The sequence below is a fragment of the Notamacropus eugenii genome, chromosome 2 (genome assembly GCF_028372415.1).
Source record: "Notamacropus eugenii isolate mMacEug1 chromosome 2, mMacEug1.pri_v2, whole genome shotgun sequence".
NCBI classification, from domain to species: domain Eukaryota; kingdom Metazoa; phylum Chordata; class Mammalia; order Diprotodontia; family Macropodidae; genus Notamacropus; species Notamacropus eugenii.
In genome coordinates this window covers 267468074-267492873 of record NC_092873.1, presented here as the reverse complement: position 1 = coordinate 267492873, position 24800 = coordinate 267468074, and the positions used below count along the sequence as shown (strand labels likewise).

The window sequence follows — 24800 nt, the reverse complement described above, 5'->3', positions numbered from 1 at the left end:
CTTTTCAGCTTTGATTCTATGGTTTTAGGATGTGTGTCTCTCAGTCCCTGCCCCACCCCCTACCTCCAGCTGCCCCACCCCAGACCCTGTGGTTGCAAGTGATGCTCTAACAGGAAGCGGGTTTGGGGAGCTGCACAGCTTCCTGCTTCCCAACCCCCCACCCCCACCCAAGGGCTGAGTGGGGCGAGAAGGGTGAGCACCAGGCCCAGCCACGAGACGACACTTCTCATTAGGGCCCCGTCAGCTTCCTCCTCCACAGCCACTTCCGTGAGGCCAGGGGCCTGAGAAGCAAGACAAGTACAGCCCGGGGCCCAGCCCCCCTGCCTGGGCCAACCCCTGGAACAGCTGAAGCAGGGCTTGTGGGACAGGGTTGCCTGGAACTGGACTTGGGGTCCCATGGAGGAGGTGTAAGGGGAGCATCTTGGGAGGGGAGGCTGGGACCCCTCAGCTCCGGCCATGAAGTCTCGGCAGAGGGGGAAGAAGAAAGGCGGATCGAAGGAGCGGGTGTTTGGGTGTGACCTTCTGGAGCATCTGCAGCAGTCAGGCCAGGAGGGTAAGGGCTTTGGGCATGGTGTGCATGGTGGCTGGGGAGCTCTGGGTAGAAGTGGCCAGACACAGATACCCAGGGTTAATCAAGGCTAAGGATTCTGGAGTAGGTTCTGGGTCCTCTGGAGTAAGTTCTGGGTCTTCTGGAGACAAGGAGCTGTTTGCCCAAGGAGGTCAAGAATCTTCACTGAGTAAGCCACACATTCTATCATTCTCCAGTCTAGGATGTTAAGGGGACAAGGGAGGCTTCACAGAAGGGAGGTTAAGGACACAAGTTGCTGAAGGAAGAGAGGACCTGGTTGACAGAAATGGGAGAAGCTGAGAAGGGAGAGGACTCAAGGATGTGTTGTAGGGGTATAGGGGACAAACTCCAGGGAAAGCTAGAAAGAGATAAAGTTATGGTGGTTTGGAGAAATGTGATTAGTAACAGAGCCAGACCAAGAAGCCATAGAGGCAGTAGGGTTAGCCCCTTTGAAGCCTAAGTCGGGCTTACCTTGAGGGACCAGGGAGATAAAATCCTCCTTCCTAAGCCTTTCCGTTCTCAATGTGTAAATGGGACCCAAAGGGAAGATTAAAAGGGGCCCAGTTATGGTGAGATGGTACTGCAGAGAAGGATTGAAGATGGGCCTTCGAGTCCTAGAAGGGTACGACTAATATGAATTCCACACGTACTACCCCCCCCACCCCCACTCCATCTCAGCTTCCTGATGGGATCAAAACTAGACTGAGCAGATAACCCATCCTATAGGACCAGTCCCAAGGCATCCTGGCTTCCTAGCTGACTTCTCCCTAGCCCAAGAAGCTTGGGGCACCTCCCAGAAAGAGGCATGGTTGTGTTCTTCCCCTGCTATCCCCCAATCTGTCATTTCCTCTTCTTCTCTTCTATCCCCTACGACTATTAGCAAAGGGGCGGTGGTTGTAGTGTGGGGGGGGGAGTTCCAGCTCATTTCCGGTCCTCAGCCCTCCTACCTCGAGCTCCCAACCACCTTGTTCCCCTTTTCTCCTTCTCAGAGGGGAGCCTCTCATCCCAAAATTCAAATTAAGAAGGGGTATACCCCAACCTTTAAAGCACTAACTAGATCTCCCTCTCCTAATAGATTTGAGATTACACTCCAACAACCTGATTCCAGATTTATTCCTGAAAAGAAGATTCAATCTGTATATTAATTACTGATGACCAAGAGTAGAAAAAGTCCCAGAATTGAGACCTCCTTTCCTCCCTTCCTCAGCAATTCTATTCTCCTCTCTGTTTTCTGATGCTGGTACTCATTTAACTTCTCACCAATGTGAACCCTTGATTTGTTGAGTCAGAATGTCTGGAGTTCGCTTTGAGGGGAATAAGGAAGGGAAGTAGATACTGGGCAGGATCCAGGGAACACTCTGAACTCCAAATCAGTGGGCAACAGTAAGACTGTGAACGTTCATGTGAATGATCCTGGGGTCTTAGTGGACAGAAAGCTCAGTATAAATAAGCAATATTGGATGTCACCCAAAAGAATGAATGCCCCTGTAGGGTCTATTAGGAGAGGCCTAGTATCCAAGCTGAGGGAGGTAATAGTTACTTTGTCCACCAGCTGGGTCAGATCATATCCAGAGTACTGTGTTAAATTCTGGGCACCACATTTTAAAAGGACTGTGGCAAGCTGGGGTATGTTCAGGGAAGGGTGATCAGAGCACAAATGGGCCTGGAGATCATGCTATTTGAATGGTTTTGGAGAAAGAGTGAAAGGCTCGGGGTCAGGAAGAACCAAGATCAAATCCAGCTCCTAACAGTCCTTTATGCTCATCAACAGTGTGACTACAGGTGAGTCACTTAAGCCTTAGTTTCCTCATCTGTAAAATGGGATAGTAATACCTGTGGTATTTTTCTTTGGGAGGACTGAGATACTATCTCTCAAGTGCTTTGCACATGTTAAAGAGATATACCAATGCCAGCTGTTATTATTGTCAGTTGAAAAAATCTGAAATTGTTTAGCTTGGAGAAGACATAGAGTTATAGCAGTTGTTGATTTGTGTGTTTGAAGGCCTATGGTACAGAAAAAGGATTAGACTTTTTGCTTGGGCCCATAAGGCTAAACTATTAGCAAGAGCTAGATATTGTACAGAAGCTGATGAGGGAAAGTTTCCTTGGAGTTAAATGGGCCAGTAGTGTGTTGGGAGGTATAGTGAGTTCTCCGTTGCAGACGGCCTTCAAGCAGAGATTAGCTGGCCGCTTATAAATTGTGTTGCTGAGAGGATTTCCTGTTCTGGTACATATGGGTTGGAGTAGATGGCTTCTGAAGTCTCTTTCAAAACTGAGATTATGGGATTCTCGTATTCTATGACTAAGGCTAAGTTTGAACTGCACTTTTGATTCTTTTCTTTTCTTCTCCTCCCCTACCCACCCTCCCAAAAAAATGAGGTGAGGACTACTTGGCCCTGGCAGAGGGGATGGTGGCATAGAAAAAGGTCTGGACATCAAGTCCCTGAGTTTTGTCCCTGACCTTCCCCTCCCCACCTTAATTGATCTTTTTTCTCTTCACTCTTTTATATGGGTATTTTTGTTCACAATTGTTATTATCCTCTCTGCCTTTTCCTTCTAACCCATAAATCTTTCTGAATCTCAGGTCTGTGTCCCCCCATTCTGGGATCCCCAACTTTGCTCCCCATTTCTTTAATTCCTTATCACTATATCTGAACCCCATCTTCTTGACTGTATTTCACTGACCTAGGATATTTCTGATTTCCTGTCTCCTTGTCCTCCTATGTTTACAATATCTATTGGCTAATTCTGTGTGACCTTGGATATGTTGCTTCAAATCTATCCAATACACATTTTTTAAGTATATATTATCTACAAGGGACTGTGCTAGGTGATGGGAATACAAGGTAATGAAACATTTCTTGCTTGAAGGAAGTTTAAATTCTACTAGGTTTGAAGGGGACAGGGCACAGGAAGGACAGGAATCCACCATGTACTCAGAGAAGTATAGCAAAAAGCAAGAAGGGATAGATAGTGGCAAAGGAGAGATCTAGAAAAAATTCTATGGGAATATTTTAGAAGGGAGACAACATTTCAATGCGGGGGAGGAAGGGAGAGAAATCAGTAAAAAAGAAAAAACAAAACGGGATTAGATAGGATAATGGAGGAAATGGCACCCAAATAGATCTTTAAAGAACAAGAAGGCTTCTGAGAGGTGGGGATGAGGCAGTACGCAGGGCCGGGGGGTGGTTTAGGACCTGTGTGAATACACGGAGGTGACTGATAGAATGCCAAGTTTGGGAAGCAGCTAATAGATCATTTTAGCTAGAATGTATAATTCATGAAGGGAAGTAACATGAAATAAAGCTAGAAGGAAGGCCTGGGGATAAACTGTGGAAAGGTTTAAATACAAACTTTATCCTGAAAGTTTTTGAAGGGAAAGATTTGAAAGAGAAACCGATTAGGACGTTGTTAGAAGAGAGTAGTGATGAGGATCAACTAGAGGGGTGGTTGTGTAAATAGAGAACAGGGGACAGATATGAAGTGGTAATTGGATCAATCAGACTTGTCAACAGACACGTGGAGGGGGAAGTGAGGGAGAGGGAAAAATCAAGGATGACCCTGAGATTCAAACCTATATGCCCTGGAGGAAGGTGGTCTAGAAAGAAGGAACAGGTACAGGAGAAAACAGCCTTAAGGACAGAGATGATGAGTCCTGTCTTGAATGTGTTAAGTTTGAGATGCCCTTTGCACATTCAGCTGGAGATGTCCATGAGGGCACAAACCTGAAGACTTGGATACACAATGAAGGTTTTAGGTATAGACTTTAGTGTCATTTGCATAAAGGCAATCATTGAATCTACTAGAGTGGATGAGGTCACCAAGTGAGAGAGTGTAGAGAATGATTATAGATCTCACAATTCAGAGGTGGCAGGGACTTTAGAGATCCCCTAGTCCAAAATGCTTTAAAAAGAGGAACTAAGACTTGGAGTTGTGAAGGAAATTTCCAAAGGTCAACAAAAGATGTAAACATTTGATAACTTTGTTTCCCTACCACCTGATTAACTTTTAAAATTTTGATTAATTTTTCAATTAGTAGGCTTTATGCTCTTTTCCCTCACACATTCTAATTACTCCTGTAACCTGGGGCTCAAGTCCATTTACATAAAACTATCTGTATTAGTGGAAAAGCAACAGAACTATGATTTGAACCTAAATGCATTTAAAGTGATAACTGAAGTTGGGGAAACAATAGGTATAGAGAAAATGAAAGGGCAAAGGGCTGATATTGGGGAGAAAATGATGGGTGTGAAAAAGGTGGAAGAGGTGGGAGGAGGATGAATCAGCAAAAGAAGCAATCAGAAAGGAAGGAAGGAAACTAGCAGTTATGAAGGGCCTACTATGTGCCAGGCACTGTGCCAAGATAGTGGTGGCACAGGCACTACAGGAGGAGGGAGGATGGAAGAAGTGCGTAGTTTATAGGCCAAAAGAGACACAAAAGTCAAGGAGAATGCACACTGTGAAAAGCCTATTGAACTTAGCAATGAAAAGATGACTAGTAACTTTTAAGGGCAGTAGACTTGTGATGTCAAAAGCCAGATTTTAAGGGGTTGAAACATCAAGTCCCTTTGCATAGTACTCTCTTTACTGGTAGAAAGAATGATTGGTGGAAAGAATGCTCCCTTGCCTGGGTGAATGAGGACTGGATTGGGTAACAGCTTGAGAGAGGAGAGCTCCTGACTTCTGACTTCTAGCTTTGAGAGAGAACACACCAACTTTCAGACTTTCAAGGAGAGGGCCCTTGGTGGGAGAGAAAGGTTCCAGGAAGAAACCAACATACAGAGGAACCAGCACTTAGATCATGCCTCCATCTTCAGCTTACCTCACTAGAGACTTCAGGGAATTTCCCAAGGAGTAAGTTCAAGAATTCTTACTAGAAACTAAAAACTAGAAGAAGCAGGCGTTCTGTTCTCCCAAGCTCTTGCCAAATCTGCCCCTAAGTAGGAATGGAGCACTGAATAATTATTTTCCACTAGAAAAGATAGTCTTATGCAAACGGACTTGAACCACAGGTTACAGGAGTAATTAGATGTGTGAGGGAAAGAACATAAATGTCTATTAATTGAAAAATTAATTAAAATTTTAGAAGTGTAATTGGGTGGTAAGAAAGCAAAGTTATCAAATGTTCACAACTCTTCCTATCAATTAACAAATTTAGTAATCACCTACCGTGTGCTGAGCATTGGGGATACATAAAAAAAAACAACCAAACAAAAAAGTCTTTGCCTTTTAGGAACTTTTATGTTATAAGGAGAAACAACAGTACACATATAAGTATTTAGAAAATATATGCAAAGGAGACACAAAATAAATTAGGGGATCCACTAGCAGCTGGGTAGATCACGAAAGGCCTCATGTTGGAGGTTATATTTATCTGGGCTTTGAAGGGAGTTAGGTATGCTAAGAGGTTATTAAAGTAAGGAAGGAGTATATCCTTGGCATGGGTTTCATTCTATATGAAGGCCCAGAGAAGGGAAATGGAATATTTTACATATGGAACACCGAGGGAACCAATTTGGCTGAAACATGGAGTGTCTGAGGGTAGGTAGTTAGTCTGGGGGGGCCTCTAGATCATAGATCTAGAGCTGAAAGCTATCTCAGAAATAATTTAGTTCGACCTCATCATTTTACAAATGAGGAAACTGAGGCTCAAGGAGGTTCATTGACTTTCCTAAGGTCACAGAGAAAGCATCAGAGAAAGGACAGAGCCTGATTGTGAAAGGCTTTGAATGCCATGAAGAGGGGCTTGTACTTTATCCTAAGGGAGAAGTCAACAAACTAAGTCCTGTCACCTGTTTTTGTATGACTTACAGGCTAAGAATGTTTTTTACATTTGTAATATTGCATTTACAAATGTAAAAAACATTCAGAGGTTGCAGGCTATACAAAAACAGACAGGGGTCTAGATATGACCTTCAATTCTTGACATGATCAGATTTGTTCATTAGAAATATCCCTTTGGTAGTTAAGTGGAAGAAAGATTTGGAAGGGGGATCCACTTGATAAAGAAGTCTAATCAGGAGTTATTCCAGTAGTCTAGGTGAGAGGTGAGGACACTCTGAACTAGGTTAGTAGCCATGTTAGTGAAGAGGAGATAGATATGAGACATTTTATATAGAGCAGAATGGACCAGAATTGGCAGTTAGTTACTAGATTAGTGGAATAAGAGAGAAGAGGAAAAGACGGCCCTTATGTTAGGAACTAGAGTAAATAAAAAGATGATGGTGCTCTTAATAGAAATAGAAAGATTAGAAAGACGGGCGGGATTTGTAAGTTAATGAGTTCTATTTTGGACTTGTTAAATTTGAGGTGTCTATAAGATCCCCAGGGGAAATATCCCATATGAAGTTGATGATTCAGGACCAGAGCTCAAGAGTAAGGCTGGGGCAGGATATATAGATCTGAGAGTCATTAGCGTAGAGATATTAATTGAAACCCTGGGAGCTTATGAGATCAACACAGAGAGAATATAAGGAGATAAAAGAAGGGTATCAACAGCAGATCTAGGGACATACCCAAGGTTAGGGGGCGGGACCTGGATTAGATATAGCAAAGGAGACTGAGAAGGAGCAGCTAGTTAAAAAGAAAATTACCAGGGATATGTTACAAAAATCCAGATAAGATGAAGGGGATGGGGTTTTTTGTTTGTTTTTTTAGATTAGGGGAGAACTAAACCTATTTAAGCAGTTATAAAAGAAGCAGTAGATAGGGAGAAACTGAAAATGAGAGAGTGAGAGGAAATATTAGACTACCTAGGAGAATAGGAAGGGAGAAGATGGAATTAAGGCTAGAAATAGAGGAGTCAGTCTTGGAAGATAAAAAGACTCCCTATTCTCTGAGGCTGGAGTAAAGGAGAATGAACAAAGCTGAAATAGGTTGTGAGGTATGGTATAGGGCAGATGAGGGCAGATAAACAGCCTCAGTTTTCATAGTAAAGTAGAAGACAATGTCTACTGCTAGGGCTGGTGTTGGGGGCTGAAGGGGAAAGGAGAAATTGTGGGGTGATTTTTGTTGGGAATGAAATAAACAGTCAAAAATGAAGAGGATTGCCACTTAGCTGTGAAGACCCAGCTGAGGTTAAACAGCATGAAATGTGTAATGGATTCCAGTGGTACAGTTTCATAACTTGCTCCAGCACCACTCAGCAACTAGGAGAAGAGTTGTTCAGTCTGCAAGCATTTATAAGTAAGCATCCATTACATGTCAGGCTGGATGGTACAGTGGATAGAGCACAGGGCCTGAGTTCAAATCTGGCATCAGATACTGACTAGTTGTGTGACTCTGTTTGGCTCAGTTTTCCTCATCTGTAAAATGAGCCAGAGAAGGGAATGGCAAACTACTCCAGGATCTTTGCCAAGAAAATCCCAGATGGGGTCATGAAGAATATGACAAGACTGAAAACGACTGAACATGCCAGACACTGTGCTAAGTGCTTGGGATATGCAGAAAAAATTAGTCTTTGTCCTCATGGGTTCACAGTCTAATGGGGAAGACAACATGTGCAAGAAGAGAATAAGCATGAGGGGAGGAAAGGGCAAGAGTTGAGGGGTAGGGGGCAGGACAGCGCCTTGCTAAACTGACTAAGCACAGACTATGAAGTGGGGAAAGTGATGGCCTGAGAAAACAGGCAGAAATATGGAGTAACTCGAGAACAGAGTTGAAGAGGTTTCAGAGTGAGGCAATAGGAGATGTAGAAGGATAGCAGATTATGACCAGAGAGGAGAATTTCTTTTTTTTTTTAATTTACTGCTTTTATTTTTTTTATATTTTATCCTTTTTAAATTTTGTTTTCACTGTCCTACAATCACTTCCATACATCTTATATTTTTCCCCTCACTCTCTACCTCCCCACTCCCTCCCTGAGATGCCATACAGTTTTATATAGGTTCTACACACACATTCCTATTAAATACATTTTCACCTTAGTCATCAGAGAGGAGAATTTCACAGTTCAGAATCATAGAGGCAGAGCAGCCTGGGATGATGGTGAGTTATAAAGGGTTGCCATCCCTGTTGGTGACTAGATGGAGGTCATGGGAAGCACCTAATCTAGTTATCTCATCTGTCCAGTGGGGAGATTGATCTTTAAGTCTTTTCCAGCTCTGAATCCTGTGACCTTAGGACCCCCTAAGTGCCACATCTCTAAGTCCACTGCCCTGATGAGCCTCCCTGACTCTGACCTTTCACTTGCTTGATCCAGTGTTTCCTCGATTTCCCCTTTCTCTGAGACCCCTGGTTGATCTCTCTGCTCTCCTTTCCTGACCCTTTTATTGAGCTTTTATTTTCTACTTATTTCTCTGTGTACATGTTTCCTTCTAGCAGAATGTAAACTTCTTTAGAATAGGCACTGTTTCACTTTTATCTCTGTTTCTGTAGCACTCTGCAAAATGCCTGCACATAGTAGGCACTTAATAAATTCCTGTTGAGTTGAATTTTAAAATTTATTTTTATTTTGAACTTAACAAACCTCAAATCAAATGGGTGTTTTCATGTACATGACAGACCAGAAAAAAGGGAATTATACATGAAACTGCAGATCTGTTATGTAGTTTGCTTTTCCTTTTAAATACACAATAAATTCAGGTCATAACGTTCAAAGTTGTCCTGCTTATCTATGCCTCTTTCTGACCTTCTTTCTGTTCTCTTCCATGCACTAAAAAAAAAAAAGTGCCTCAAAGATCCTCTTATCTTTTGTTGAAGTGAAAGGAACCGATTCTCTATATCTGATCCTCTGTCTCATTGATCCTTTATCTCTCTCCTGTAGGGACAGGGAAGCAGTATAATCTAGTAGAGAGAATAAATTACAGTTAGTCCCTGTTGCTTACTACCTATGTGACTTTGGACAAGTATGGAAATCTCTGTGAGCCTTGGTTTCCTGGTTCGTAAAATAAAAGAGGGTAGACCAGGTGGTCCTGAAGGTACTTTCTAGCCCAAATCCTAATGGAGAGGTGTGAAGAAAGCTAGGTACATGATGGTTGATTTCAAGTACTTAATAGGCCACCATATAAAAGAGGTATCAGAGATCATACAGTAAGTTTCCTCTGTGTGGTAGAGCCAGGTAAATATTACAGGTGGCAGATTTAAGATTTTCCAATAATTAAAGCTCTTGAAAAAAGGATGGAATGACTATATCTGAAACAGTGAGCTCCTCCTCATTGGAAAGGGTCAGACGGCAGCTTTATCTAATTTATTGGCTATCTGTTTAAAGACCATGTCACACTGGGTAGAATGCTGGAGCACATGATCTCTAAAGTCTCTTTCAACACTAAGGAATTTACAATTATTTTGTGTGTTTATTTCTAACTTTCAGCATCCCTCATCTTTTATCTCTCTGATAGGGATTCTCCAGTCTTCCTGATCTTTCATCTCTCTTGACAACTCATCCCCCTAACCCCCTCTATCTTGTCTCTTCTGCCTGATTCTCCTCAATCTTTCTGAGCCCCACATTGTCTCATCTCTCTTAATTCTCCTCTTTCTGGCTCCTTTTCACTCTGAACCCCATCTCTCCAACCCTGTTTTCTCTGACTCATCTCCCTGATCAAGATCTATGATGCCTGTCGCCTTGATGCCCCAACTTTTTTATTCTTTGTTCCTTAAACCTCTGATCTGTGTCTATTTCATATTTGATTTTCTATCATTCTGATCCCATAATAACTTTGACTTCTATACTTCCAATTTCCACCTTTTCTCCCTAACCCCTGATCTCTCTGAAACTCTATGTTCTGATCCCCACCCTCTGCACCTCTGGTCTCTCTAACATCCTGTTTCTCTGACCATCCTCAGGATCCCCATTTCCATTATCCCATCTAGATCTTCTGTTCATCTGCCTGAATCGTATTTCTGTGATGCACTTTTCCCTCCTGCACTTCGACTCACCTCAATTGCTCTAACTCTTTCTGTGTTTCCAGTGCCTCAGGTTCTACGGAGTTGTGCAGAATTTGTGGAAGAGCACGGAGTGGTGGATGGGATCTATCGCCTATCAGGGGTCTCTTCCAACATTCAGAAACTTCGGTGAGTCAAGCAGAAGGGGGTCGGGACTATAAGTAAGAGAAAAAAGGGAGGCTGGGGAGAGGAGGAATTTAGCAAGGTATTGGGCACATAAAGGTATTGGCTCAAAGAAAAGGGGTCTGAGATTTCCCAGAAAAAGTTAAGACCAAGTACGCAAAATCATAAAAAATACCACTTACTCCTACTACTAATTCCTAACACCTGCTAATAAAGCATTTTCACGTCTACAGTTTCATTAGTTCTTCCAAATAATCCAGTGATGTAAGTAGGGCTTATCATGACTATTTAACAGATAAGGAAACTGAGGCTTAGGGAATTTAAGTAATTTGGTCAAGATTACACAGATGAATGTCAAGGTTAGAAGTACAATTCAGGACTTCGGGCAACTTGTCCATGATACGCACCTATACTGTCCCCTCCCGCATCCTTTCTCATCACCCCGATCACCTCCTAGATCACCCCCATCAGCATTCCCTGATCTCCCTGGATCTCTGTCCACTCTGCTTGTTTACCATCTCCATGTCTCCAGGCAGGAGTTTGAAGCAGAGCGTCGGCCAGATCTGCGGAAGGACATCTACCTGCAGGACATTCACTGTGTCTCCTCCCTCTGCAAAGCCTATTTTCGAGAACTGCCGGACCCCCTGCTCACCTACCGGCTCTACGACAAGTTTGCTGTGAGTGGCGGCTGGGAGGGGCCCGGGGTGAAGTAGGGTGAGGAGCTATCCGGGTTTACCGTCAGTATCTCTGCTTGCTAAAGCCTGCACCCTGCAAGGAGTCTCTTTCCAAAATCCAACATCAGGGCTAAGGGGTGTCGTCCCCCCCCCCCAATCCCGAGCCCTGGAGACTCTGAAGGAGGGATTTTTAATGAGGAGTCCATGGACAGATTTCCCGAGTTAACCCCAGAGTAACACTTTCCCATAACAGTAGCTAAGGGAAACAAATACCAGACAGAAGGCCAGTTTGTGCCACCTCTCTCTGCTTGTCCGCAAAACACTTTCCCTTCACTCCCTCGTCCCTTACTCCTTCTGTAATTTTCCTTTTCCACATAGATTGTCTTCCTTTACTTCTTTGTATGAGCCTGAGAAGGTAGGTTTTGGGGAGTGCATATGTAAGAGTGACCACGGCAACAGACTAAATATTTATGGAACCCAGGGCACCTCCCCTGCCACACGCTCTTTATAGGCTTATCCCAGAACCTTACCCCAGGTTTGAAGCACACAGTGGGTACGCATGAGTCAGCATCTACTCAAAACCATCATTTATAAGAGCCCTCTCTAATTTATTTACTTCATAAAGTTAACCAGAAAAGACACACTAGGTTCAAGCAAAGACATTTAATCAAATGGCCTAGCACATTAAGCGACAAGAAAAGATGCCCTCTTTCCCACAGAGGTACACTCTCCCACGGATTTGGGGGTGTGCACACACTTATACTATATATGACCAGGAAACATGCATGGAAGACACATGCATGATGACACGTATGGAATAGCAAAGGTGCTTAGCTGGGCAGACTTTGCAGAGCCTCCATTGTTTTCTGATGATGTCATGTTGCTTTCATCTAAATTCTGTGGGCATTGCATTTCTGCTTTCTACTGTTTTCACTGGTCTCTAACTATAACTTCTGCTTAGTTTCACTCCGCTATCATCTGCTGGGGTGCTGCTAACCTGGGGCCATGATAGCAGCACTCAGCCAGGCAGTCAGTAAAAACCCGTGGAAGTTTTCAAGTTGATTTGAAGTCTATCCTTCTGCCTGCCTCTCCACCCTTTTCATCATAGATCTCTGGTCTTACTCAACTCTAATTTGGGGTTAGAAAAAGTTTTTTTTCTCCAGATGAATCCTTAATTGTCAGTCTGAGTCTCCTCAACTCATTTCAAACTAACAAAGCCACTAGAGTTTTGTGCAGGTTCCAATTTCATCATTCAACTGAAATTACTCTCTCCAAAATTCCTAATGATCTCTTAATTGTCAAATGCAGTGGCTTTTTCTCAATTCTTATCCTTCTTGACTTCTTTAATACCCTTTTCTACCTAGGTTTCCATGATACTTCTCTCTCCTGGTTTTCCTCTTACCTGTCAGACCACATTTTTTCTGTCTCCTTTGCTAGATTTTTATCCACAATTCATCTGCTAACCATGGGGGTCCCCTAAGACTCTATTTTGGCCCCTTTCTCTTCTCCTAATAAACTATTTCATTTAGTGATCCCATCAGCTCCCATGGATTTACTTATCCTGTCCTAATCTCTCTGCTGACCTCCAATCTGGAATCTCCAACATCCTTTCAGACATCTGCAATAGATTTTCATAGACAGGTTCATTTTAACATAACCAAAACAGAACTCATTATCTTTCTTCCCAAAACCTCCCACTTAACTTCTTGATTATCATCATCCTCCAAGTCACTCAGGCTCACAACCTAGGTGCCAGTCAATCAATAAGCAAAGCCCTAGGGATACAAAGAAAGGCAAAAGACAGTCCCTGCCCTCAGGGAGCTCACAATCTAGTTCAAACTATGTACCAACAAAATACCGAATAAATAGGAAAAGAAAGGTACTAGAATTAAGAGGGATTGGGGAAAGGTGTCATCCTTGACTCCTCACTCTCACCCCACCCCGTGTCCAATCAGTTCCTAATATCTCTTCTGACACTATAATCACATTAGTGCAAGCCCTCATCATCTTACACCTGGGTTATGCAATAGCCTGTTGATTGGTCTTTCTGACTTAACTGCCCACTCTACTCCACCCTGCACTCCACTCCACTGTCAAAGTGATCTTCCTAAAGTGCAGGTTTGATTATATCACCTACCTGTTCAATAAACACCAATGGTTCCCTATCACGCCTCCAGCATCCAATCTGTTTGACTTTTAAAGTCTTTCCTAGCTGGGCCCCTTCCTACCTTTCTAGTCTTCTTTCACCTCTATGATTCAGTGACACCAGTCTCTTTGCTGTTCCTAACAGAACACTCAGTTTCATAAGTGCTGGTATTTTTTCTGACTGTTCCCCATGCCTAGGAAACTCTCCTTCATCTCCACCTGCTAGTATCCTTGGCTTCCTTGAAGTCTCAACATAATAAGTCTTGCCTTCTGCAAGATGTCTTTCCCATACCAGTAATCATTAATGTTAGTGCCTTCCCTCCAAGACTAACCTCAATTTATCCTGTATGTATCTTGTTGTATATAGTTGTTTGTAGTTGTCTCCCTGACTACAATATAATCACTGTGAGTTTTTTGAGAGCAGAGGCTGTTTTCTTCTCCTTTTATACACATATATCTATGTGCATGTGTATAATACATACACTCACATATATCTATGTGCGTGTGTACAATACATACACACACATATATATACATGTATATATATATTCCTATTTCTTAGTACCATAGCAGGTGCTTAATAAATGCTAGTTGATTGACTAACTGGGACTTGGGGATGAGGTTCCTCCTTAATGTTTCTGGTTGGCACTTGAATGAATCCTGGGAGAGGATCCAGAAAGTTAGATTAAGCCAAAGGGAGAATGTTTTGAATTCCATTCTTTTGTATCCTTATCTACTAGCCATAAAATCACTGATCTTCAGCATTATTGCCAAGTTAAAAACTTCACAGTTCTCCTTATAAATATTTGCAGAGGACCAGCCAAGCCAAATATGAGGATGACATAGTCTTTGGCTATGGGAAACCATGAAACAGAGAAAAATACCAAATGACCCTGGCCTTGCATAGCCTCCTTCGACTTCTCTAATGGCAAAGTAGCTGGCAGAAAAGGGAGTAGAGGGTGTTAAGACTTACACAGTTTTTAGACTATCTACAAATGTTTACTTAGTTGCTTGTATTCTAAGCATGTGTGATCATTTTCCACTGACCAATGAATGGACGTGTTGTAACAATAGATCAGAAGTATATCAATGATTGAGGGAGAGCTGAATCATACAAGGTAACCTAGTATAATGGAAAGAATGCTGACTATGGAATCAGAGATCCTGAGCTCAGTTCTTGACTCCTGCCCCTTACTAGCTCCATGGTCTTGGCCAAATTATTTCATCTCTCTGGGCCTCAGTTTCTTATTTGTAAAATGTGAAAGACTAGATGACTTCCAAGGTTCCTCTCAACTCTAAATCTGTGATACATGATCATAACACAATGTTCTTAATTATACAGAAATGGAAGAATGGCTTCCAGGTTCCCCTTGAAGAGAAAAATTGAAGGAGTTGGTAGAGTTGATTTTATCAGGACCTCTAGTTCACTCTAGTTACACATCTAAGGTCAATAGGAAACATTATTTTTTGGAATACTAGGTTCTCTCTCATTACAGTGTATATTATAGGTATTTTTAAAAAAGATCACAAAGCAACTAATTGCAGCTTATTAGTCAGCATCTTTTGGAAAGAGCGAGAAAGTAGAGAAATTCTACAAAAACTGTCTAAAACTCTTCAAATTAAATCAATATGTATTTTAATAGTTGGTGACCAGTGCAAAAGCAGACAGAGAGGATGATAGTTGTAAAACATAGTTCAGGAGTAAAAAACAAGAAAAGTCAAAAGTTATAGGCTACACAAAAGCATCAGACTTTTATGACTTTAATACTTATTTGGAGAAGAGAAGTAGACATGGTGAATCTCAAATAATATCACAAAAAATGAAAAAGATTATATTCTAAGGCAAAATCAGCTCTTGATATGGCATATAATCAGATCTCTAATTTGCTACAGCAAAGACTGAAACAATATCAAAAGGAAAGGAAAAAATAAACTGAAGATATGACAAGCCACTGCAGCAGCTCCAACCCAACCTGTTGAAATTAAATGAGCTGGGAAACTGATAAAAGAATAGACTGAGATAGACTATCGTTTCCTAAGGAAGTTAACTGATGCAAATCAGTCACCACTAGAAAGAGACCAAAAGAACCTAGAAAATGCCTGAGCCAATAAACGTTCCATCCTGCCTGAGAGGATAAACTCATTTGTAAGATCTTATGGAGAATAATGGGACACTATGAGTAGTATTGAATCACAAAATGTTGGTGGAGGTAAGAACTAGTTTTTTAAAAAAGTTTGGTGAGAGACCAAACTAAACAAAGTCATCCTGAGGGCATTTAAGGATGAAACTGGCAGGAAGACAACAAAGAGATAGAAAATGGAAAAGCTCTGTAAATGTTTTTGTAACAAACACTTTTCACCATTAATTACAATGGGACCATAACATTTGGAGTCCAACATCACAGTCCAGAATATGCTCTATGAGGAAGTAGAAATGGCACCAAAGAAAACAGAGAGGGTTTGTGCTAGAGGGGATACAATTTTGTGGGTGCTGGGGGTTTAATTCTCAAGGTATCAGGAGGAGGAGATGATTCTAAGTACTAGAGAAAAACTCTGACAATAACTTATTGTTTTCAAGATAAGGTGACTAGGAGAATATAAACAATAACTGACTTGTATGGCTACTTTTCCATCTCTATAAAATTTTTATGATAATAATAATAGCTAGGATTTATATAGCGCTTTAAGATTTGCCAAGCAGTTATTTCATTCTGATCCTCACAAAAACCCTGGAGGCAGGTGCTGTCATCATCCCATTTTACAGATGAGGAAACTGAAGCTAAGAGAGGTTAAGTGATTTGGCCCGGGTTGCACAGTTTTTAAATGTCTGAGGCAGTATTCAAACTCAGGCCTTCTAGACTCTAAGTCCAACATTCTATGGAATAGAATTCCATTATTCTATAGAATAATCCATACCTACATTGAATGCTGGCTTTTTCAAATGATAATCCACAGCAGACTATGTTTCTACAGTTACAAAGCAGACTAGAAAATATACACAATGCAAGATCCCACTATGATCATTTTTTGACTATAATATTTGCAGATGCCTTTTTGTTGATCAAACAAATCTCTGGAACATTCCAGGGCTTTCCAAATAAGATTCATAATCCCTCAAAAGAAGTTAGCCTAACTATACACACTAGAAAAATCAAGTGAATAGAGAATGTCTATAGTATAGACTATGATGGACCAAAGAGTTGGTCCATTGGTATGACATACAGATAAGTTGGGACCAGATTTGGAAAGGAGAAAAATGGCTAACTAGACTGGGAAACTGCAGAGTTCTTTAATGACCCCAAGCTTCTGTCTCAAATAAAGGTGCATCTTCCAATGATACTATGTAACACTATATAATTTTGTGTTATATAATGCTTCATCTACAGAGAAATTAAAGTTGCAGGTCATCCAAATGGCAACAGAGAAGCACATGGTGAGCATGAATAGAATGCAACTCATCACCGTAAACTGTGCCTTCAATGTTACATAAAGGGTGTCATTTTTATTGTTGTTTAGTCATTTTTCAGCTGTGTCCAGTTCTTCATGACCCTTTTTGGGGTTTTCTTGGCAAAGACAGTGGAGTGGTTTGAGATACTCCAGCTCATTTTACAGACAAGAAAACTGAGGTAAACAGGGTTAAATGACTTGCCCAGGGTCACACAGCTAGTAAGTGTTTCAGTTTGAATTTGAACTCAGGAAGAAGAGTTTTCCTGTCTCTGGGCCCAGGATTCTATCTGCTGCACCACCTAGTTGCCCCTAAAGGATGTCATTAGAGAAATGGAAAAGAGAATGGGCTGGTCTTGTGATGAGAGTGAAGGGGTAAATGATAGCCCACATCTTCCACAGGCTATCCATGCAATGCGAAGAGCATTAAAAGAAGACCTTCGCCATATTAGAGGAATTTCTTGTGGAAGACTCACAGGATGTAGACTAGATGAGTTGCAATCTTTATTACTAGAAGAAGTACCCACATTCATGAGATCTTGGAGCTGGACAGAAAGTCTATGAAGTCATCAAGTTAATACCCTTTATTGTCCAGATGCTGAAACTGTCACCCAGAGAGGTTACCCAAGATTACACAGCTCATAATAATAGCAGGGACTAGAAGCTGGGTTTTAGGAATTCATAATAGCCACATGATAAATGTCTGTTGAATTGTTTTGTTAAATTTCAGTATAGAGTTTCTTATAGCTACACAGAATGCTGATGTTGTTGGTCAGGGATCAAGAGTGGCAATTCCTGAAAAATTCAGTCCTGAGCTAGGGGAAGTCTGAGGGGGTAGAACAGTAGAGTTTCTTTGCAGGCTTTGATGCCACCTCTTAACTTAATGATCCCCTTGTAACCTCCCCAGGAGGCGGTAGCTGTGCAGTTAGAGCCTCAGCGCCTGATCAAGATCCGAGACGTCCTCGGGGAGCTGCCTGGTCCACACTACAGGTATTATGTTCTCCCACCTCCTACAACCTACACAGGGATCTCAAATCTGACCCTCTCTCCCAATCCTGTATGCTACACAAAAGACAGTACTCACAAATCCTGGGCCTACTTGGATTTCCATGATGCATTCCCTATTCCCTTCCTGCTCCTTTTTTCACCCTTTGGTTTCCAGGACGTTGGAATACCTCATGCGTCATCTGGTGCACATGGCCTCATTCAGCGCTCAGACCAATATGCATGCTAGAAACCTAGCTATTGTTTGGGCCCCCAATCTGCTAAGGTAAGTTGGGGTGGGGAAGGCTTGGGAGCTGTAGATGCTAGATTATACACCAGTGTAGTCTTTTCAGGAAATAAGGTGTAAGAGGTGAGTGTGTGTGTGTGTGTGTGTGTGTGTGTGTGTGTGTGTGTGTGTGTATTGGAGGGGTTGAGTGGAAAGTACACTTATGGAATCAGGTAACAGAGACGAGAGGGAAGGTTTTGGAGGCACAGGCTGAGACATGGGTGACAGGACCCAGTGGGCCAAAAAGTTGTAGCCATTCTCTCTTGGAGTGGGGCCAACTCCTACAGCAGATAAAGTGAAGAAATGAAAGAAGCATTTATTAAGTGAAGGAGGGAAGAGGAATGGGTAGAGATTCTCTCCTCTCTTTCTTCCCTCCAGGTCTAAGGACATAGAAGCCTCTGGATTTAATGGGACAGCAGCCTTCATGGAGGTGAGAGTACAGTCTATTGTGGTTGAGTTCATCCTCACACACGTTGACCAACTCTTTGGAGGTGCCACTCTTACGGGTAAGTTCCTCCAGTGTAGAATTAGAATGAATCTTAGAGACAACAGTACATGACTCTCAATAAATGGGAAAACTGAGGCTCAGATAAGGGAAATATCATTTTTAATGTTGTGGGTATCAGAATTAGAATTAAAACCTAGATCTTCTGACTTTCAATTCATTGCTCCTTACCTCCTGGTGATACTACCCTCCCCCACCCCAATAATCATATAGCTTCTAATTTGAATCAGGTTCTCCTTGGCCCACTGTCTTCTCATTCTCACTGCCCTTGGTTAATGCCTTGGGATCTTGAACCCAATGATCCCTGAATATTCCCCCCAGCAGACTGAGAGGTGCAGATGTATGCCCCTCAAGAACTGATCCTTATTATTGCTCAAGCTGATTTCTGTTCTTCCTTAGGTGGAGAGGCAGAGACTAGCTGGCATATCCTGCCAACATCACGAGGAATGGTCAGCTCTGAGGAACCCTTGTCCAGACACTTGTCCTACCACCTTCCCAGTGTTCTACAAGCTGGGGATGGCCCCCCACAGATCCGGCCCTACCATACCATCATTGAGATTGGGGATCACAAGTAATCCTTCCACATCTACCTCTGCTACCCCTTCTGTTTTACTTTTTTCCAATTAGTTTTGACCTCACTTCCTAAGATTTCATGCCTTTAATTCTTTATCCCAGAACCCTACTCTTTTTTTTTTTTTCAGTTCTGGCTTATAACTTTTGTTTTTTCTTCCTTCTACTCTCCTTCTCACAAAGGAGGAAGGGGTCTCTTAAGGTCAGAAAATGGAAATCCATCTTCAATCTGGGTCGTTCTGGCCATGACACCAAGCGCAAGCCATCCAGGGTCGGTGAGGACAGGGGTAAGTATGTGTTTGATGGGAGAGGCATTCTATGGGTACCTCCTGAGTCCTTGCCCCTTCTCACAGCCCTGTTTTACAGAGGAAAAATCTGATAAAGTGTCACTGCGGTCAGCCAAGAGCATGGATTCATTGAGTGCTGCAGCAGGAGCTAATGATGGTGGGTATGGGTGATGGTGAGAGTATCAGTGACAGTATCTACACATGTGTGCTTTGAATTCAGTGGGAGAGAACCTGTAGGTATGTCTGTATGGGTACATATCTATGGGAATGAGTGTGTGTGTGTGTGTGTGTGTGTGTGTGTGTGTATCCAGAGTATATGGAGAGGCCAGTGAGTATATATGTATATGTGTGTTGATCTGAGGGCAGGGTAGGAAGCATGTATGTTGTTAAGCTAAAGGTAAGAAGAGGTCAGAGACAGTATGCATGGGCATCAGTGACTGGGTACCAATGTGGTGGGTGATCAGTGACTCTGTGTGTGTGTGTGTGTGTGTGTGTGTGTGTGTGTGTGTGTAATCATGCTGCTGCTGCTTAGGTAGCTCTAGTAGCATCTTGGACCCAAATCTCCCAGGAAGTAGAAAGCACCCTTCAGTGAGAGGTGTGTCACATCTTCATGGCATTAATTCCTTTGTGTGGCTGAGGGAGGAAGGGAAGGAGGAAAGTATCCCTGGATAGGGCAGTGTTGGGGGAAAACTCAAGGACATGTCTATCTACACTGTTCTTTTCTCTTTCCTCAGAGCCAGAGGGACTAGGGAAGCCCAATAGTTCTCGGCCAAACCCCCTTCAGCTGGAGAGTCTTGAAGATGTCTCTATGGCAGCAGATGGAGAAAAGGAGGTCGAAGTGGAACCACAGAGTGGCACAAGCTCAGAACCAGGCACCCCTAGAACAGGACGAGCAGGAGCTCGGGTAGCAGGCTGTAGTCGGGCAGAGCGCTGTGCTGGAGTCCATATCTCTGACCCCTACAATGTCAACCTGCCCCTGCATATCACATCCATTCTTAGCGTACCCCCCAACATCATCTCCAATACAGCAGTAGCACGACTCACACGAGGACTTGAGTGTCCTGCCTTGCAAGCCCGGTCTATCTCTGGCCCTAACTTTGGCTCTGGACCCCGAGGTAAGCAACCCCAGTACTGGGAGAAGAAAAGGTCAAGGGACTGGAGTTGGGAGGTTGAGAGATTAGACACTAGTTTCAAGCTGGGAAAGTTGAGAGGCCATTTCTCCAAGTTTAGGGATGGGAAAGAAGTGGGAATAGGGCAAGCCAAAGACCTCAGTGATTCACCTTTGACATCTATGGAGAAAAGACCCTTCAATACTCTCTTGTACACATTTCTATCTCATTATTTTCTTTGTTAACCATCCCCCCTCTTTCCCTCCTTCCCTCTGTTCTGCTTTTCTTCCCTTCCCCTTGCCACAATCCTGGAATTGTGAATAAGAAAAGAGAATGGGCAGAGAGTGCTGGGGAACTCCAGAGGAGTAAGAAAGAGGGTTTGTGACTGGCAGATACAGGAAGTGTTGATAGAGGCATCAGTGTTGCAATGATAGAATTATTGATGATGGGTATATCAGTGACAGGAAAGCTGATGACCTGAGTATCAGGTATATCTGTGATGGGGCGTATTGGGGTCAGAAGTATTTGTGATGGAGTATTAGTGATGAGGATTATCACTGATGGGAGTTATCTTTGATGAGGAGTATCGGTGACAGGAGTAAGTACTATGTGGAACAGTAGATAGAGGGCTGGATCTGGAGTCAGGAAGACCTGAGTTCAAATTCTGCCTCAGACACTTACTCAGACAATAATCATATGGTCCTAGGCAAATCACTTAACCTTTGTCTGCCTCAGTTTCCTCATCTATAAAATGGGAATAATAACAGTCCCTGTCTCCAAGGGTTATTGTGAGGATAAAATCAAATAATATTTGTAAAATGCTTTGCAAATCATAAACTGTTATATAAATGTAAGAATTGGCATTGGGAAGACTGTACAAGTAAGAAAGTATAAGTAAGGATCAAGGAGTATTAGTATATCTGGTGACAAGTGAATGCTTCTTCCCCTACAGATGAGAAGATGGACGCAAGCCCAGCCCCAGTTCCTCTAGTCCCCAACCCTGAATCTCCTATGCCAGGTCCCTCTTTGCCCCCAGCCCAGGAGGACTCTCTGTCCCAAGAGGTGCAGGACTCCTTCTCCTTTCTGGAAGATTCTGGAAGTAGCTCAGACCCAGAGTGGACTGCTGTGGAAACCAGGGAAGCAGTCCTGGCAGAAGGAACCTGCTCTCCTGGGGAAGAAGACCCTAATATTGGTTACCTGGAGGAGCTCATGGGTGCTGGACCTCAGGTAAGGAGGAGACAATGGAAGAAGAGGGATACAATTGGGCAGTGGTAAAGAATACAACATCAGATCAGTCTCTTTTTTGCAGGGGGTGGGGGGGTGGGGGGAGTCAGATTCACTGAGGAAGCCCTGAAGGACTTCATTGAAAAGACTTCCTTGAGCAGTGGCTACTCTGGCTTACAGGTGGAAGAATTCTCTGTGGAACCACCCCTGGATGACTTGTCCTTGGATGAGGCACTGTTTGTCCTGGCTCCTAGTTGTTGCTCCCCAGACACTGGGACCCTTGAGCAGGAAGAAGACTTTGGAGAGGATGTTTTCCTCAGTGCTTATGATGACCTGAGCCCCCTGTTGGTTCCTGGACCCCAAGGAGGGGAGGATCTAAGGAGAAAGGAAGATGAAGTTGATGGAGGTCAAATCTTTTCTGTGCATGGGGGGGAAAGAGCTTACAAGGAAGTTGAAGAGAATAAGGTGAAGGAATCTGAGAGAATCTCGGAGACTAATGAAGAGGGTGAGGGCAGTCAGGAACCTGTGGCTAGAGTAGATGGAGGAAAGGGAAGGGACGCTAAGAGAAATGAAAAAGAAGAGGTTGAAGAAGTGAAGAACAAAGAGCAAGAGGAAGCTGAGGGAGGGGAGGAAGTAGATGGTGAGGAGGAGTTTAGGGGAGAAAAGGCTGGAGAAGAGAAGACTGAAGGTGAGGAGAAACCTGGGGGAGTGGTAGAAATTGAGCATGAGGAAAATATAGGGAAAGAAGAGAAGACAAAGGACCAAAATAAGACTAGACTAGAGGCACAAGTTGAGGATGAGAAGAAAGGGGAAGAACAGAAAGCTGATAGAGAAAATGCTGAGGGAGGAGAACAAGCTAGCAGAAAAGAGGAGGCTGGGGGAGAGAAGGACGAGAAGGAGGTTGGAAATGATACAGTGAGTGGGGAAGACAAGAGCCAGAGCCACCAGGGCACTGAGGGGAACTGGAAAACTCTAGACAACCATACACTTGATGAAAGCAGAGAGACTAAGGCTGGAGAGGAAAGTGGGTGCAGGAACAAAGAATCTGGAGAAAGACAAGAGGAAAGGGAAGATGGAGGAAGCATTGAGTGGGATGCTGAGGGTATCAGTGGCAACAGGGAATGTGGGGATGGGGAGGCAGAAGATCAGGAGATTGGAGTAGACAGTCTGTCAGGGGATCTGAACCCAGAAGTAGTGTCTTGGAGATCTAGTAATGTCAAAGGTCATGATGCCAACCCTTCTGGGGGAGAAGTCCCACAGTCTACTAGGCCAGAAGACAGGGAACATGAAGGGCAGACTACTCTTGAGAACTGTGTCCTATACCCTTGTACCCCATCTTCCTCCGTGCTGCAACCTGATCTAGCAGGCAGTGTAAGTATGCGCCTGGCCTCCACCTTGGTCCAAGTTCAGCAGGTCAAATCTGTACCTGTAGTACCTCCCAAACCACAGTTCGCCAAGATGCCTAGCACACTGGGTAGCAAGATCCATGTAGCTCCAGCAAACCCGTGCCCACGGCCTGGCAGACTTGATAGAACACCTGGAGAGGGAGTCCAAGGGACCCGTGCTTCCCGTTCCACCTGGAGGAATGGAGGTAGCCTTTCCTTTGATGCTGCTGTTGCATTAGCACGAGAGAGGCAGAGGACAGAGGCTCAAGTCATCAGGAGGACCCAGACCTGTACTGGGGGTGGGGATGGAAGCCTGCTTCCCAATATCTCTCCTTCCCCCTTATCCCCAGCCTCTACTTCCAGGCCTCTCAGTTGCTTGGAGACCCCACTCCCAGGTCAGGAAGGGGCTGGACCCTGGAGCCGACACAGTTTGCCACCTGGAGAATCCCAGACTCTTAACACTGTCATATCCCCCCAACGCAGAACCTATGCATTTGAGGCACATGCTGGCCTTGGGGAAAGGGAAGGACTCTGAGTAGGGCTGGAGCATTTGGGGTCAGCAGGCTCCACCTTCTGTCCAGCTGTCTCCCTAGCAGCTCTCTAATCAGTGGAGAGATTCCCACTTCATGGGCTCTGACCCCTAGCTTCTGTTTTCAGACTGTAGAAAGTCACCAGCTTGGATCATCTGAAGCTTAGTTCAGACACAACTAGCCCTTGGGATACTCCCAGCATAAGGGTTCTGCCCCAGGGTCCAGGTCCATGAATAGAGGGAAGCAAAGTCAGGAGACAGACTGCTGGAAAGACACAACACTGAGAGGTTTTCCTTTGAAAAAATGCATGGGAACTCAGGTCAAATTCCTGTGCTCATTTGAAGCTGGAGATCCCTCTTCTTAGAGCTCACCGTATCCCAGTAGGGATATCCCCCATATACACTAGGATGTCTTTAAGAACTACCCATCTTTAACTTGTTCTTGATCTCTTGGGTATTGCCTGAAATTTGAGACTTTGGTGGGGAGATAAATGTTCAAGAAACCCATTGAAGAATCAACATCAAATGGTCCTATGCCGCTTCCATAAAGGTTATAAAGTCTTAGCTCCTTAACCCACCCCACTCTCAACCTCCAGGGAACTGGGGGAAGTGATGGTGTCCTCTGATCTCTCAGGTCTTCTGTCTTTGGAAAGACTCCCCTCCTTATAATTCCATTATAGGGGGAAAAGCATGTAGGTATCCTGACCACAAGCCTAATGTTTCTTACCATGGAGAAAAAAAACATATGACCCAGTTTGGAGAGACTAGGTCTGTGATTGTAGGGGGTGATTTGAAATAAAAGATGTATTTTTTCACGGATGTAGGACTGGAATGATTCCTGTTTTAAGGACCTTGGGTGAAAGGTAACGTTCAGCAATAAACATAAATGTTCAAAAACACAAATTTTTTTAAAGTACTGTAAATGATTTACAGAAGACTGTAAACTTTCCATTTAGTTTGTTGAGAAAAGAATGTATAACCAATTTTAACAAAATAGTAACAAGTCATCTCTCTGTCCACATTAGAACAATATTTTCTGAATACTTATCTCAATTTTGTTGCGATTGTTTACAAAGTTGTAGTGA

At 43.3% G+C, this 24800-nt stretch overlaps 1 protein-coding gene across 1 annotated transcript; it reads left to right on the top strand.

Annotated features, from left to right (window-relative positions):
• Window positions 1-323: 323 nt before the first annotated feature.
• Window positions 324-24534, top strand: ARHGAP30 (Rho GTPase activating protein 30). Its single transcript, XM_072643963.1, has 12 exons — window positions 324-553; window positions 10477-10579; window positions 11106-11250; window positions 17744-17826; window positions 17999-18106; window positions 18485-18612; window positions 19011-19182; window positions 19365-19468; window positions 19548-19625; window positions 20203-20583; window positions 21530-21804; window positions 21982-24534. The coding sequence occupies exons 1-12, from the start codon at window positions 457-459 to the stop codon at window positions 23719-23721; spliced, it is 3414 nt and encodes a 1137-aa protein (XP_072500064.1). The 5' UTR covers window positions 324-456; the 3' UTR covers window positions 23722-24534.
• The last annotated feature ends 266 nt before the right edge of the window (window positions 24535-24800 follow it).